The sequence below is a fragment of the Antennarius striatus genome, chromosome 21 (genome assembly GCF_040054535.1).
Source record: "Antennarius striatus isolate MH-2024 chromosome 21, ASM4005453v1, whole genome shotgun sequence".
Classification (NCBI taxonomy): domain Eukaryota; kingdom Metazoa; phylum Chordata; class Actinopteri; order Lophiiformes; family Antennariidae; genus Antennarius; species Antennarius striatus.
The window spans coordinates 11,216,671-11,234,197 of NC_090796.1; the positions used below are offsets into that span (position 1 = coordinate 11,216,671).

At 38.5% G+C, this 17,527-nt stretch overlaps 1 protein-coding gene across 1 annotated transcript; it reads left to right on the top strand.

Annotated features, from left to right (window-relative positions):
* The first annotated feature begins 10,931 nt into the window (after nt 1-10,931).
* LOC137588904 (parvalbumin-like EF-hand-containing protein) lies at nt 10,932-16,942 on the top strand. The gene is made up of 5 exons (XM_068306230.1): nt 10,932-11,054; nt 14,855-14,976; nt 15,152-15,287; nt 15,694-15,809; nt 16,190-16,942. The coding sequence occupies exons 2-5, from the start codon at nt 14,871-14,873 to the stop codon at nt 16,231-16,233; spliced, it is 402 nt and encodes a 133-aa protein (XP_068162331.1). The 5' UTR covers nt 10,932-11,054; nt 14,855-14,870; the 3' UTR covers nt 16,234-16,942.
* Nucleotides 16,943-17,527: the final 585 nt, after the last annotated feature.

The following is a 17,527-nucleotide window of genomic DNA, read 5'->3' on the forward strand; positions in this document are numbered from 1 at the left end:
CATGGTAGGCTATTTTGTTTTAAAATGATGATATCCTCCATCCATGTTCTTGTAGATGTGATGACTTTAATTGTCCACTTTTCCACCTTGCGGGTCATGGGTTACAATGGAGCTTATCCCAGTTTGCTATGTGCAAGAGGTGGGGGCACCCAGAAAGCGTAACCAGCACCTTTACACCTATTTTTTTTGTTTTTTTAGCCTACAATTCTATTGGTTTTGATTGTTTTCTGTAAGAAAAGTATAAGCCACCAAGTGAATCTACCACAACAGAACCAAATTACAATTAACCATTTCACATATTATATTTGATCCAATACAAACACAAAAGCAGCATTTAAAGCCAGATTTTCTGGTCACTTTTTTGTATCTTAATTAAATATTATTAGTGTATAGTGTATATTGTTAATACAATTAACAATATAAGCTGAAACACAATGGAACAGACGGAGAAGAATTAAACACATAGTGGCACGTTTCCTGGTTTCCCTGAACACGTGCATAGGAGAAGCTTCAAGCATTATTATGTGTCAAGTAAAGTTTGCACCGTAAAAGGCCAAAGTATTAAAACATTGTAGAGCATCTCTTCTGAGTGCAGCATCTTTTCAAGAATTAATGGGAGATGCTGGCTAGGTTTGTTATGTACGGTATGGCTGCCATGATTATGCATGATAACAGGGAGCACACATCTCCAAAGTGCCCCCCTGTTGTGCAATGGTTTCAAAGCGTAGTTGCCATGGTGACCCTTTCGATATATCATGCAGCCTTATGTCAGTGTATAACTGCATGTGAATTGGCTTTATAGGTGGGAACATTATATGTCTTCATAAGTGCTTTCAGTAAGAAATTGCTCCAAGATTTATAGCAAGCTTGTCTGTATTGAAATAATAATCTGAAATAGCTTATAATTAATATACAGGCTGTATTATATAACTGTGATGATATGGGATCTTGTTCAGCCAGGGAATGAATGGAGCTTCTGGTTTTAATGGGCTCATTAAAGGTACAGTATACCCAGTGAACATAACATGACAAAAAGTGCACCAATAAGTAATGAGTTCTGAACATAAAATGTTCTCAGCGTATAAAACTAAATACCATTTTATATAACTCTGTTGTATAACATGTGCTTGAACAGGTTCATTGCAAACTAGTAACAACAACAACTGCAATAATAATAATAATGATAATAATAATAATAATAATAATAATAATAATAATAATAATAATAATAATAATAATAATAATAATAATAATAATAATAATAATAATAATAATAATACAATAATAAAATAAATTTTTGTTATTTCAAAAATAATACGGTAACTAGCTTCTAACTACACCACAAAAGACAGAGCAGGATAGTTTTAATTCACATGCCAAGTGATTGATTGTCTCACCAAAAAAAGAAAAAATGAAATCAAAAGTGTGTCTGGGTATCTGGAGGATTGTCAGTTGTCCAGAATTTTCCAGGTTCTGCAGGACTTGACTACCATAAGGGAACCCTGATCCGGGTCAAGATGAATAACATTCTAAATAATGGATGAGCTTTAGGACTAAGAAGAGGCAGGGGAATGGTCAAAACAAGAAACTAGAGCAAATGTTGTCACAGTGTACAAACACTCACATGTCCATACACCCACACACCAACTATACAAATGATCTCTTTTCTTGCTCATTCGATCTCGTTCGATCTCTTACAAATATAGAATATCTTACGTATTCATCACAGATAAAGATATATCATAAAATGTGCAATGCAATTAAAAATTCCATGTACACAAACAGACACCCAAAAGCCAGCCAGACCGACCCCCCCCCAACCACACACACACACACACACACACACACACACACACACACACACACACACACACACACACACACACACACACTGTCACAGTTGTGATGTCTGCCCATATAAAATTTACAGCAACAGTCCAGAATTGGCCAACAAGTTCTGAAATGTTGACATAATATGTATTGAATGACTCTGACTCCATGAAATGTATTGCCATGGAGATAAATGGGGTAAATGATGGCCACCGGGGTAAATGATGACTTATCAAGCATGGGGGCAGTCAGTGGCCCTGACCTCCAAGGTCAACCATTATGCAGATGTAGAGTGTGCCTCTTCAGGTTCAGCAGCAATACAAAAATAACCCATGTTGCCGTATCTTACAAAAACATCACCAACAGCAGTTGGACCTTAAGGTTATCATCACCCAGTGGATGGTCTGGCTAGACTCACAGTTGGTTTTATTTAATTTATTTATGAGACACATGCATCAGCATGATGGATAACCACATGTCAGCGTAGAGTTGGGTATATTGGCTGGACAACTATTTTTTAAATATTTTGTCCTGATCTACTGTAATTATTTGCTTTTGCTTCATCATAAATGGTATTTTAGTTTTTGTTGACATTGTTGAAAGAAATATAACATGATTAAGTAGAAATTTTTTTTACTAATGTTTATTAATATGGCAGACATAATTTCTTGATGATCTGTCTGCTGTCTCACAGGTTCCAGTTGAGGAACTCAGAGTGATCAGAGGTATTATTTCCACCAGGGACAAGTTTGCAGCCTACCTAGATAGAAAAATTATTTAAAAATTTTAGCTCTTTAACTGAATTGACATTCAGTGATGGGATGTGAGCACTATTTAGTCAGGTGGTGTTATTCATCACAATTTCGAGGAAGTTTGCTTGATTACAACATTCGACTTCTTTGTTTTTCCCCTCGACTACATTTTGAAGATAAGGTCAGAGTCCTTTTCACTCCACAGTTTACAGACAAAATAGATGTTGCATGAAAGCCAAAGCAAAAAAAAAAAAATTACATTTGGATCATGGACAAAAAACGCAAAATGCTAGACTCAATATTTGGCCAGGATTATTATCAGCATCTCTAGTCCCCTAAATTTTACTGTGCACTCAGAGCAATTAAAAAAAATGGAGCAGAAAGTGCTTTTCAGATTTTGTTCCAGGTTTCGTCTCACTGGCTGCACACAGGTTGAGTAGTACAGAAAAAAGGAAGATGTATAGCTAAAAACACAGAAATAAACTCAGCAAAGTGTGTGTGGGTGGATTCCTGTTACAGTGAAGATGTGCACAAAAAGAAGTCAGATTTATAGAACTGGATGTTAAGACATTATCGGCTGTGGTTGGAGCTCAGGTAGCTCTGCTGATCAGCTGGTCTGTGTGCCAATAAAGGCTTCATGTTTCCTACAACCTTTTTATACCTCCACCGACACTCTTCTGCCTTCCTCTCTCCCTTGCTCTGTCTCTGCGTCACAACACACTCAGAGCCAATCAACCCATTTCTCCGCCGAGCTCGCATGGCCAGCGATGAATCCCTCTAAATCACAGAGCTTAACAGCCCGCTGTGATATCACAGGGAGGATGGTCCCCATGTCGCACAGAGAGACAGATAGAGAGGCAGACAGGTGGCTGTAAGGTGCAGGGAGAAACATGAAGGTGATACAGGTGAGGACACAGACTAGAAAATAGAAAAGATGAGACAAGAATTAAATCAAGCCTGTGGTGCATTGATTGAATCAGTAAGTGTTCTGCAGTCTGTCAGTACGTCCTCTTTTCCTGTCCTCAAGTCTAGTGATCAGCCTCGCTTGTGCAAACAGATGAACACAGCAAAGATAACTGGATGTCTCTCTAACCAAGTAAATTAATTTGTAATTAGTGCCCAATCTGAGAGGCTAAAAAGGAATCAAGATATTAATTTGTTCCATTAGTGCAGCCATAATTGTACGGACAGGCTAACTAATAAAAGAAATAATAGTTTGCACGGTTTAATCTAGCAAAACAATCGTTTTATTGTGAAGCTTGAATATTTAGATCATAAAGAAATACATTCCATGTTGGAGATGACTGAACTAACATACATCAACCCCGCTGGTTCAAAATAAAACATACAATTAAAGAGATTTATCTTAAGAAAAACACAATTCTGATACTGAACACATGTCCTAATGTATAGGACATACTTCCTGGATGCACTTCCTTTCCTTCCACAATTCTTAAAGACTGAATTGTGGAAGGAAAGTAGTCTACATGTTCAGCAGACATGTCAACCTCTTAGTATGTGTGGGATACTCTGGATCAATAAATATTACATAAATGAATCAGACCAATTATATTTTTGTTGAGCGAAGCAAAATGTCTCAACAGCTACGGAGTAACATATTATGAGCAATGTACTGTATTGTTTGAATACTACCTATGAATGCTGAAAAAGTGTGGCTCAATCACTGTATTTTGAATGAATAATTCACACACACACACACACACACACACACACACACACACACACACACACACACACACACACACACACACACAGCTTTTTGCTCACCTTGTTTTCATTGTGAGAACTCTCCGTAGTGCTGAACCACTGACATGGGCAAAAAACAATAGGAAAACACAATCTTTCCATCCATTTCATCAATTTAAGATGCCAGAGAGGACAAAATACCAATGAAGCTTGACAACATCACAATCTCTGTGACCAAACACAATTTCCAGCATGAAAACTCTGTAGGCCTCATCAAGACATGCAGAGACACAGATCCAGGCCTGGGGACTGAGCAGCCAGCCCAGCAGAGATCGAACCAGGTAACTGGTGTCTCACTCTATCATCCTTCTCATTACATCACTACACCACTGCAGAGGTTGTGCATCAGCAGTGAGCCTGAAAGTCTCTCTCTCCATATCAAAACATCAATGGAAGCAATCAGAGAGACAGAGCGATTACACCTTTGATCAGGAGAGATCTCACTTTTTTAAAATGTTTTCATACCTCCCAAATTTTGATCAATGAAGTACTACTGCACAGTGAGAAAAAAAATATTTTATGTCATTATTAAATCTGTAAGAACAGTAAAGAACTAGAGCAACGATTTTCTTTCCATCAAATTTTTGTGAATACAAAGAAGAAATAAAAGTTAGACAGAAATAGTTCCTATGTGTGAATTTGCTTAGACAAAAGATGTGTGGATTATTTTAAGGGACGGGATTCCTGGGAAAAGGTACTGCAGCAGAATTTGTCAGTAGACTTACTCATTTAATTTTTTTATTCTATCATAAAAATTAGAGTGGAGGTGGTGTGAGAGAGGAGGATGACAGCCAAGCTGTCATCAAGGTTGAAGAGTAGCTCCCACCCCCTGCAGGGCACATTAAGATCACTGGAGAGCTCCTTTGGCGATAGGCTGCTTCACCCAAAATGCATGAAACAATGCTATCGCAGGTCTTTCCCGCCCACAGCCGTCAGACTGTACAACCAGCACTCCTCCCAGCTGGCCACAAACAGACAATCATGCTTACGTTTGTTGTTGAATTGGTGATTGTATATTGTAGATTGTAAATTGTTAATATGTACATCATATGTCAATATGTATATCATTTGTTAACATGTATATTACATGTTACACATGCTAATACGTATGTATTTACAGTATGTATGCTATGTATGCATGACCACCCCACCACCCCTCCCCTCTGCTTCCGCAATCATGCAAATTTCCCCACTGTGGGACTAAAAAATCTTATATATTATCTTATCTTATCTTTATGGTGCAAAGAGCATCACAAATGAGCACTACAAAGCACTACATCTCTGTAGCTATTATCTATAAATCCAGCAACTGAGATCAGAACAATCCAGACAAACAAATAGCATTACTAATTAGACCAAGAATATTTGTTGTTGATTTTGGGGTAAAATGACCCATTAGTGATATCTGCTGGGTTTGTTGTTTTTGCTTTTCTGTGATTTTTGTTTTTCACCATCAAGAAGCATGCTTTTTTTTTTTTAAAGATGCATACAGAAAAAAACAGACAGATACAGAAATTTAAAAAGTATCACATAATAGTAATTTGCATTCATGCATGTCTGCAGAAGTCTCACTTGAGACACTGAGCCTTTCAGCAGGGGAATAACACTTTAAACAAGCTCTGCTGCAGAAACAGGCCACTCCACAGAAACATAGAACTCTTATGGCTGGCCACTGCAGTCCATTGATGATTTCAGTGTGTGTACTGTACTTATAATTGCAATTTAGACAAGTAACATCAACAAGTATCATATAAGTCTATTTGGATAATTGCACTCAACAGTTCAAATTACAAACTGATTTGAAAAATTTTAACAACACAACTGGATATTTCAAAATCACAAATGTTCAGAGGACATGTTATAACTGGAGCCCAAATGTTGTACCTTTAAAAAAAAAAAAACTCAGTCAAATGTTCAGTCCTGAAGATATTCATTTGCGGTGGCCATAAATTCATCTCAGATCATCCCGTCATTCTTCTCACAGTTTCTCAGTCTGAATTTTCAGCTGTCATTGTTTAGGTTGAGTATTTCTCATCAGCTGTTCGTATCTATCTTACAGCAGAGTGACACACCTTCATTGTTAGCATATCATGTTTGCTCCTAATTTTTATAAACATGATTCCATCAGTGTCTCCAATTCTTTCATACTGTTACTAAGCATGCCGTTCATCTCCCCACCACTGCAGATTCACCAACAGATTTCTCAACCTCCTCAGTCTCAACAGAGCACAACTAACCACAACTAACTGTGTGTTTTATCTAAAGTAAAAAATGTTGGAGTGAAGAGCAATTATGAAATAGAATTGTTGTTTTTCCTTAGGGAAGGTACTCTATTGCCCCCCCCTGCTCCACCAGGTACTCTATTGCCCCCTGCTCCACCTGCTCTACCTTTTGTTCCAAGGTAGACTTCTTGCAAATAAGACAATATGACAAGAAGGGCAAACGACATGGACTTCCTTTTTTATGACACAGTGAACGCTGCAATTTTCCCAAAAGCAATCCAGATAAAAATAATAATAATTAAAAAAAAGCCAGTCCTCACCTTGATGTGCAATGTAGTTCTTGAAATTGCATGGGCCTTGTAGGTGAAAATCCTATTTATTAGCTGAAACTATAGATGTGAAAGCCAAAGTCTGCTTCGGTTGCCATAGAAACCAGCAAGATGACAAGTGCAGCAGCACTTTGCATAATAAAAATAGGCATTGGCTCTGCTTTGAGCTCTGATCGCTTCACCATGATTTGAGAAACAGTTAGGCTATCTGCCTCCATTTATCACCTCCCATAATCCTTTGCTTTAGCACCACTAATTGGATAACATCAGCAACATCCTCATGGTCCAATTAAAGAGAGTCTCCTAACCACCACTCCTCCCAACCTTCACCTCCGTCGCTGCTGTAGCTTTAAACTGCTCAGCTGACCTGATCAAGAACGGACGCAAACATGACTGGTCGCAAATGAGAAAGATTGCATCAAAATGTGATGCCATCTGTATTTGTGTTCTCACAGAAACAGATAGCCGGAATGGTATACAGGCAACCAATTTGTGTTTCTATAAAGTGTAATAAAATCACAGTACATTGGTGGGTGATGTTTGCAGCGGAATGTCGTCTCACCTGAGCTGAGATGGGAGTTCACGGCTAAACCGGTGCTGAGGAGGACTGAGGACATCGTGACGAGAAGCGCCAACATATTGATCATCGGGACAGAGTAGAAAACGGCAGGACATGAAAGAAAACAAATTAGGCAGCACTATTTCTCGAGCACAGCTTCATTTCTCCCTGTTGCCCCTGTTGCTCGTTCAACGCTCCTCTCCATTTCTCCTCTGACCGGCGTGATGAAGACCCCCGTCCGTCCTCTGTTGGATGAGCCACCGCAGGCCGAGGGGGTTACCTTTTTTTTTTTTTATTCCCTCCTGAACGATCTGGCCATTTGCTGCAGAAGAAGATGGGGAAAGGGAGGCGAGGGCTTCTGGCCGACAAAGTCCTGTATAATAGAAGTCAAGTTGATCTAGAATTGAGTTTCCTTTGTTTGGATGCTGTGAATTGCGCACAGCCTCACGCAACACCTGGATGCGGTCACATCATGTGTTTATGCCTTAAAAAAAAATAAAATCAAACGTTCAGTTTTCTTTAAGAGCCGTCGGGAGCTGTCCCCGGTACTGACGGCAAGAGCGCCATCTTTCTCAGTAATGCCCAAATAGAAATTATGGAGCAGTTTCTGCCTTATGTCTGCAGGGGGGTGGGGGCTGTGAGCTGCTGTCGGATAGGCTGCTGTGCTGCTTGAACCTAGAATACACTCAACACAATCAGATAACGCCAAAAGATGCGGAGGATGATTCTATTTCTGTACTGGAAAGGACATATTTATAGGATATATTTTTTATATAAATCTCTGCAGGATGAAAATGGTCCATCTTCACCTGCAAAGCATTTATATCTGTGAGGACTTGATGGTGTGTGGGTTTTTTTTTTACATCAGCTGGGCAGAAACTGTTTCAGTTCCCTCTATAAGAAGAAATGTAAAGACTAACAGATTATGATGTAACAGAGTGAAAAGGCGCACAGCAGGACATTGGCTCTTTGGACTGCCAAAGCTCTAATCCTACTGTTCATACATGTTGGAGGAGGGCCCCCTCCCCCACCCAGCAACATTCATCCTTTCCCAATCTCTTGCCCTGCTTCCTTCATCCTCTCTTTCCATCGGATTGGGTTTTGGCAGAGAAAGGAGTAACTTTTCTTCCTGACTTTTCCCCATCTTCGTGTAACTGCACTTTTCACCCATACAGAGTCACAGAAGTGTCTGAATAGCCAAAAAAAAAAGTCTTTGCAGCTCTTTGTAGATCCTCTGTTGTTATCACTGTGCACCCATCTCTTTGTTGCAAGGATGAGTAGTTATGTAACAAATCATCTATAATTAATAGAGATACATAGAGTTTATTTAAGTGACCAGTCCTCTCTGACGGCTTCCATTGAGGTGGTTGCCAAAGTCCCTTAAACAAAAAAGATTTTGTTCATTAAAGTTCAGATGACAAACTTGTGTGAGTTATCATTTGTCTACGTCAGGCTTCATCAAATCACTTAATTTATTTCCTGTCTTTGTGTGATTTTCCAGTTTTCATCAGCACACTGTTGATTTTTATTTCTAATTGCTTTGCTGAAAAAGCTTGTATCCATGAAAATCCACCCAATTAAATTTTGCAGAAGCCGGAAGGAGGGGAATATGTCATTTCCAGATGGGTTGAATTATTATGTTGAATTATGCATTGAATAATCAGCATTTTATTGCTATCCTGAGACTGAGCAAAAACTGTTTTAAACAACTCATACAGTAAATTGCAGGAGACTTGCTGCTGTGAATATGAATCTCCAAGGTAACCGCAGCCAGCAGATTAATTTAGGTAAAGAAATCAATATTTCTCACTGAATGGCAGTAAGACAAGTTATATAATGATTCTCAATTTGAATTATCTTAAATTGTTACTAAGTGAGTTGAAAGTGGGGTGAAATGAATGATAAACAAGAGCACACTCATCCGTGGTCAACTGGAGTGATCAATTCACCTAAGGAGAAGGAAGCCGGAGAACCCTGAATGAACCCACGCAGACACAGGGAGAACATAAAAACTCCACACAGAGAGGGATCAAACTTGGAACCCATTTTCTGTTATTCAACAGCGCTACCCACTGTGTCACGGTGCCGCCCCATTTACACTATGCTGATACATCATTTGCCTCCATTCCTCCGCCATCAGAGCGTGTTCAGTTTCAGGTCCAGGACATTTCAGGGGCCATGACTCAGGTCACATCCACCAGGCTCTTTACCTGAAGGATAACCTTTAGCTTAAGGTACGTGTATCCATTAAATACATGCAGATACAGTGACACATTTTCTCAAGCATTGACGCAACGATTGAAGTGGCTTCTGGCTGAATGGGTTGTCACTTTTTTTACACTTTCTTCTCAAAGGCTCTGGACTATAGGGAGGTGAGATCAATTTTCCATGAAAACATATCTCTGATTATTGGCATTTTTATGCCTCTCGCAACAATGCTTTGTATTTTATATTCTGTATTCTATAATGATAAACAATTACTGTAGTGTTCTCTTTTTTCTTGTTTTGTGTTGTTTTGTTTTTTTCAAAATGTAGCATTAGCTGTGTTAGTGTCAAGGCAGACCATCAATACTAAAACTGAAAGTTCACTTGATACAAGTGTTAAGCGAATGAAACAAAATATCTACATTAAGTTCTTAGGCCAACATATTTGTTTTCCCTGGAGAGGTGTTTGAAAGCTTGCTGTAATAGATTTTTGCAATTAAACTCAACTGAACGATGATGAAAAAATCCCAGATTTAGTTTTTGAAACATTAGCCAATATTACAATAATTAAAAGCTGTTAGATCTTTTCAAGAAACCCTAAAAGGATTAAACCTTAAAAATTGATTTATTCCAATGTGAGACTTTGATGAGTAAGAATTCAAGCAGGTGGAAGATAGAAGAAGGACACACTTTCTATTTTTGGACATTGAGTTTCTTTAACAGAATTTTTTTTTCTAAATGTTTTCACTCCTCCTTTTCGTGTCCTTCTTTTTTCCAGCGCCTCATCGCATCATATTTTAGATATTGAAACATTCTGTGGCATTTCTGCTGTTACCCTGGAAACAGAAAGGAAAGGATAAGATGGACTCATGGTTAGTCGACAGCAGACCAGATTGGACTTTCCACATTGGACACTCCACATCTTCTTAATATCATAGATTAGCACCACTTAATCACTGTGCTTCTACACTTTGATCAATTAATTCAGTGCAGGCACAAAGCTAATTACAGCTGCTCTGAAAAAGAGGATCATCAGCTCAAATCATGCTGAGCAGCTCCCGAGTCCATTTTATGTTGAGGAAAGCAGGAGTGGAATTGCACCAGTGAAAATTTAACTGCCATGCACCCAGACACCGTGACTGGCTCCATCCTCACTCCACAATTAAGAGCTATCCCCAGGGAAAAATGAGAATGGATGGCAAGATCCAGACAGCAAGCTTCAGACCAAGTATTAAGAGCTCCCTCCAAATCCTCGGTCACTCTGCATGCAGACAGCTGAACATGCTGACATACTCTTCTCTGGTTTCTCTGCTGGGGTTGTAGAAAAAGCGCCACTCTCTGGACTCAGCTGGGATTCACTCCATCAGTCTCTGAACTCTAACGCTTAATGGTAGGGCTTCTGAAATAGCTTGATTGCTGTGTCTTCTTGTCTTGTAGTTTACAGTACTACCTATTATTTGTATATCACTGATTCCATTGTATGTCTTCTTTTGAGATCATAACTTGACCAAAATATGCTTGTGTAGATTGGCTTGTGTAGGTCAACAATCTGAGACACTTTCTAATAGTTGGAGTTTGGTATATAGAGAAAAGACTTGTGATTGTTTGGAAGTCTGTTTTCGTTCCTACACATTACTTAAATAACTACAGGACACGCAGCGTAGTTTGTGTTTGTGGTTGTTTTTGTGTGTGGTTGTTGTCACCCCTGATCTCTGTCTGTAGGCAAAACAAAGTGATAAAGTCACAGACACACTCTGTAGAAGCACTATCTGCTGGGACACAGAGAAGCTGAAGATATCTGCAGGGAGAGAGATAGTTGAGTCATTTGAAATAAGTCCGCCAGGCTGATTGAAAATCTGCATCTGGGAAAAGCAAATTGTTGATTTCCTAAATTTGGAAGAAGTCATTTTGTTTGTTTACAAGTTAAGAACCCTTGCAAAACAGTATGTTCCTCCATCTAGCAAATGGAAATAGACAGTTTTTGTGGCAATTAACCGAAAATTTAAAACATGTGCTTTGCAATGAGTACTTTAACTTAAAAAGAAATTTGCATTTTAACCTCATTTGAATTATGACAAATTACTTGACTTTTTTTTTTTTTTAAATTTTTAGAAGCCATATTACAATAGATTGTGTGTGTGATGTCTGAACATGTATATACCTCCTGGCCACACCCTGGCCTCCATTCCTTTTCATTTCAAAATCAAGGCAGTATGTGAAATAAATGTTGAATTTTAAAAAATTGTACATTTAATAGTTAAACTGAAAGTAAATAAAATTATATAAATTCATCCAATTCCATCATGTCTTGATTCCAGTCAAGCCCAAATCAGATGTCAAATAACGTTTTTCTCTCAGGTTTTAAGTCAAACTTCAAAAAATCTTCAGCATATAATAATAATAATAATAATAATAATAATGATGATGATGATGATGACGACGACGACGACGACGACGACGACGACGACGACGACGACGACGACGACGACGACAACAACAATAATAATAATAATAATAATAATAATAACAATAATATCCCCAAGGAACATGATTTCATACAAAAATGGAAGAAAAAAAGTCTTACAAAGGTCTTTGAGTTGTGTTGCATTGTTGTAAATGTCTGTTCTAATGTGATCACTGATCTATACAGTACACAATAACCTGGGAGTGTTTTACTTGTACCTTTTTTAACACACATGCAGCACACACAAGTTAGTTATATAACAAGAGCATCAGACTCTGCATAGCCTTATTTATATCCTCCAGCTCTCTGCCCCACAGCACTTGTGAGTGTGTGACAAATGGGGGAAAAACCTGATTACTTGCCTCTTGTGATGTCAGCATGTAGTCTGACCCTCCTGAAATGATAAATCACTGTAGTGAAGTTGCATACAGAAAACAGTCAAAACAGCTGAGGTTCCCATACTCCACTTTCTCATTTTTGATGGTGGCTGCAGAGGCTTCAAATGGAATAAATATCTCTGAAGTATGCAACAAAGACCATTTGGATCACAGTGTTGTGTAAATAAAGATTACTTCACGCAGTCACTGTAGGGGATTCACGACGTGAGAAAGGATGCCAGCAACACGACTATAAACATCGTGAAAAAAAAAATTCTTCATCTGTGAACATTCTTGTGTGAGTCATGGCAGATAGATTTTCTTCAGAAACGGTAGCTGGCAATAATGAAAAAGACAACTCCCACAATCCCACACTGCATGCATCTTTTGTTTTCATCATTCATAGACGAGGCATAGACTTGGAACGGGCACAAGAATAAACAAAGGGAAACAACCTAGTTCGAGGAATTCCCTGAACCTTTGCAAATAACCTTCAAAAGCAAATAAATGGGGATGGAGATTGATAAGAGTGTCTTGAATTTTTATAGATTTGGTTGATCAAAGTATTGGGCATATTTAAGATGTTTTGTCTAACAAATTAAACCAACACACATCTAGACTTAAACAAAACGTAACATTTTAATTATATACAAACATTATAAATATTAATATAGACTAGATGGATAGACAGAGGCTCTGATTTGGTGTATTTCTGTCTCTTGGATCAGAATTTTAGAGAATCTCTGCCCTCCAGAGGTGCAATGTTGCAGATTCACAGTAGGATTTTGTTCTTGTGCAACACTATGACAGTTACCATTTGAGAGAAGACGCCAAAGAACTCTTTTGATGATGGTAAAACTGTCTCCATTGCAGAGTTATCCCTGATTACAGTAACTCCTCTACCCTGATGCCAAAGATGTTCCAAAGTTCAGCCCTTCATCATGGTGGCATTCCTCCATCTCAACCCCATCAAAGGGCCTAATATAGTGTCTTGTCCCAGATCGTCCAGAGAGATGTTTCTTGTCTCCAGCTGCTGGAGCCAATACTTTAATGATTCCCCAGGTAGAGCAAGACAGGTGCAGGGCTTCTCACAGTCGCGTCTTTCCTGTATTTAAGAGACAGGAAGAGGAGGAGAGCAGCTTTACAAGGGAAACGTGATTGTGGTGAGTAGCATAGCAGGACATCTGCAGAAAAACGTTAAATGGGATAGATCTTATGGTTGAGCTTCAACTGCTGATGGCTAATGTAAGACTCTTTGTTTCCTTTGCAGTTCTTGTGGTAAGTTTTTACAAGCTGTGTTTTATTTTCTCTTTTTATTTCTATTCAAAACCGATTTTCTTAGAGCAGCAGTATTTTTTCTTTTATGCTGCTTACCTCTGCCAATGAGAAAAAAGCACACATTCATCTTGATAAGAGAGCTTTCAAAGGACAAATGTTGGTGCTCAATTTGGGGAGGACTATAAAGAGGGTGATGAAGCAACTAATGGAAACACAGCAATACTCTGCTTCATGCATAGTTTTACAGGCTCTTTTCACCTTCTGCTGCTCTCTGCATGCTGTTTAGACTGCAATTCCCCTACATATGCCCTAATTCTAACCATAATTCTTTCATAATTACCCAAATTAGTTGGTTACATACAGACATGATGTGTCCTGAGGTCAGCTGTAATAAGTACTTATAATACTCTTGACCTTAACCTACAAAGCGCAACACTTACCCATATAATTTAGGTATTTCATTGAGGTAATGATTAATCTAGGAACTTGTCCGGTGGGGGATGGTGTTTGGAGTCAGTGATGATGAACAAGAATTTTTTAAAAACAAAAAAGAGCAGGCACTTGTTGGAGTCAGTCAAAATACTTACCCCAGATATAATCCAGTGAATATTACCAGCAGTCATTGTCGATCAGCAAGCATGACTGCAATGAGCCAAAACACATGGGCAAATACAACAGTTTATTTATACACACTTTGTAACTGTGTGATTTAAGATCAGCTGGGAAAAAACAGACATTAACAGAAGAGGATGTAGAAGTCAAGGTGTTTTTCAGTATAACTCAAGGAGATCAGAGGAGACTGATAGGAATGCAAACACAGACGAATGTCAAATATAAAACTACAATTTCCATGATTGTCTCATATTTTTGATGTAAAATCTTTTCATGAAAAGTATCTAGAAACTGGTTGCCCATAAATACCTGGAAGGAAGTAAAAATTTTTACAAAACTACTGAAGTGAAATATACAGAACTACTGAAGTGAAATATGAAATAGTGAAATGTGAAAATGCACACAACTTAATACAGTTTATTTTTTGTAGTTCTTTAACATTTTTTCCTTCTTGCCCAGGAGGCGCCTGTAAACCATGGAGGACGACTTTCGGCCGCAAGTGAAGAAGATTGCGTTGGCCATGGGCGCCTCTCTTACAGAGCAAGAAATTGACCGGATGCCACGAGAGATGAGATTGCATGGTAACACTCTGCTTGTGGGTGTGTGTGCGTGTGCGTGTGCGTGTGCGTGCGTGTGTGTGTGTGTGTGTGTGCGTGTGTGTGTGTGTGTGTGTGTGTGTTTGTGTGTGTGTACTAGTAATGTCATGATAATATAAAAGTGATGATGTATGTTTGACATCTGGTGATTTTTCTACAGGAATCTTCAACTACGGGAAATTTCTGGAATACATGAGGCAGTTCAAGACCTCAGAGCAGCTTGAAGAGGCCATCAAGAAGGCGTTTGTGATGCTCGATAAAGACAGCAGCGGATACATAGAGTGGAATGAGATCAAGTATGAGCTGTTCTTTTATTTTTAAAGAATTAAATAGCTGAACGCCAGCAGTGTGGCTCACTGAAGGACTTTTAATAGCTCCGTGTTGGAGACGGAGAAACATTTATTACGCTTTAGCTTGGCCCTCTTGGTCTCTTTATGGGATATTTGAAAGGAAAAACCATGGAATTGAGTCTTCCTCATTCTATAAATCTTTCAACAAAAGTATTAAATACTTTACTGCCAGGGACTTTGGACTGGATTATCCCAATGAAACTCATTTTCCAGTAATCATTCTTATGAATGTGCTGTTGGTAGTGTTACTACTTGCAGAGTTAAAATACATATACATTTATTCATATACATTTATTATCAGAAGAAATAGCATTACATAAAAAACATTTTATTCATGTTTGTCATCTTAAAGGTACATCTTGTCGACGGTACCGACTGCATCTCCATTAGCGCCTCTCTCTGATGAGGAGGCTGATGCTGTGATCCATGCTGCTGATACTGATGGAGACGGACGGATTGACTACAGGGGTGAGGGCCTTTTTTTGTTAGACACTCTCTGGTGCAATGGCCCGAAGTCACCACAGAGTGTCAGTAGTTACGTACTCTTACAGCCTTGTCATTTTAAATTATTCATTATTGAAAGGTAAAATGATTTTTAAAAGGTTATGAACTCAGCTGATGGTGACACAGGGACTCTGTCATGACAGAGATAAGTCATTTTCTGCAGAACTTAATATAATAGGGCATAATTCTAATATTCAGAGAGCAAATAGCCTCGATTGACTTTTAGTAGCTTAATGGTTCACCCATCCACACCTTACAGAAACACTCACTTTTTGTCATTTCATCCATCATCAACATTTCATATTTTTTTATTCACTTTTTATGCCTCCTTCTCTGTCTTGCAGAGTTCTCGGACATGGTGAAGATGGAAAAGAAACCAAGAAAATAGAGGTCATGTGTTTAATTTGTGCTCCAGAGAGTTACTGAGCAATGCAGAAAGAGGGTGAAAGATAGGAGGAAAGGAAAATGGACAGGGCCTCCCTATGAATGTACTTCTTGAGAGGTTTTATTATCAGTACAGCATGCTAAATTAGAAATAAAGAACAAACGTGTAGGATTAGGGTTGTTAAAACCACAGCGACTAACACTTTTGACAGAAAAACAACATAGACATTCAAAAACCACATTCAGCTTGTGCACAGGCTTTGCTCTTGTTTCCTTTGCGACATTGTGACCAACAAGTTTTTACATGTTTTACTTCACTTATTCATAATCACTGGACTATTGCTTTTAGGTGAATTGATGTTTTGCACTTTGTAGTTATTAACATTGTAGCTTCGGTATTTTGAGTTAATGTCGTGATAACTGTGCAGTTAGCACCAAGTGCAAACTCATTTGTATGAGCAACTCTTCAGAAAGCTGCAGGAGGTAATATGATTGCAATGAAGTGTTCAATCAGTCCAAACAGACACTGAACTTGCAAACAGGACAAAGTTAAATACGGTTGCAGCGTGGTGCACTATAAGTAATGTCAGCATGGTTAAACATTGACAGATGTGAGTGGGATTTCAAGGACGTTTACTCAATCCTGAATCTGCAGCCTAAATGCTAACACTTTGACACAGCGCCATCCTGCTAGTAGAGCGTACTCAAAGTTCAGGGATGTAACCTGGTTTAAGTTGGTCAACATTTTCATGAATTAATAAACAGGATCATTGTTGTTATAGTAAAATGATGGGTAAATAAAACATTTCTTTTTCAAATCAGCGGTGGCTTTTGTGATCTTCTAGCGTTCTTGTTGGTGAAGTTGTAATTGTGGAGTAATAGGTGATAGAGTTTTATGATACAGAGAATAATAAATACAGCATATGCATTTATTAATCAATAAATAACTAAATTAATTACAGAGTGCTAATAGATTGGCAGATTGACAAATTGATGACAATTTAGGGGGAAGTTTCAAAAGAACTACCAACACAGGTTACCATGAGTTTGAATGGTAACATGATGGAACTGTTCAGAAAGTCCACAGAAAGCATTCTGGAAGACCACAGACATCGAGAATCCCCATAAAGGAAGGAGGAGTCAAGTGAACTTTTCAGCAAAGTCCAATAAAGTCTGTGCAACAAGCTTGTCATGAGGGACTCCCTAAATTGTCTTTACACTTCAACTACATCATATTTCCAGTGGCAATTTAGAATGAATTTCCTTTCTTTTAAGTTTAGTCTTGTTGCCATCCTTGC

Coding starts and splice junctions, on each gene's coding strand:
- LOC137588904 (XM_068306230.1), top strand. CDS start 14,871: ATGGAGGACGACTTTCGGCCGCAAGTGAAGAAGATTGCGTTGGCCATG. Junction 14,977..15,151: donor ACGAGAGATGAGATTGCATG/GTAACACTCTGC, acceptor ATTTTTCTACAG/GAATCTTCAACTACGGGAAA. Junction 15,810..16,189: donor CGGACGGATTGACTACAGGG/GTGAGGGCCTTT, acceptor TCTGTCTTGCAG/AGTTCTCGGACATGGTGAAG.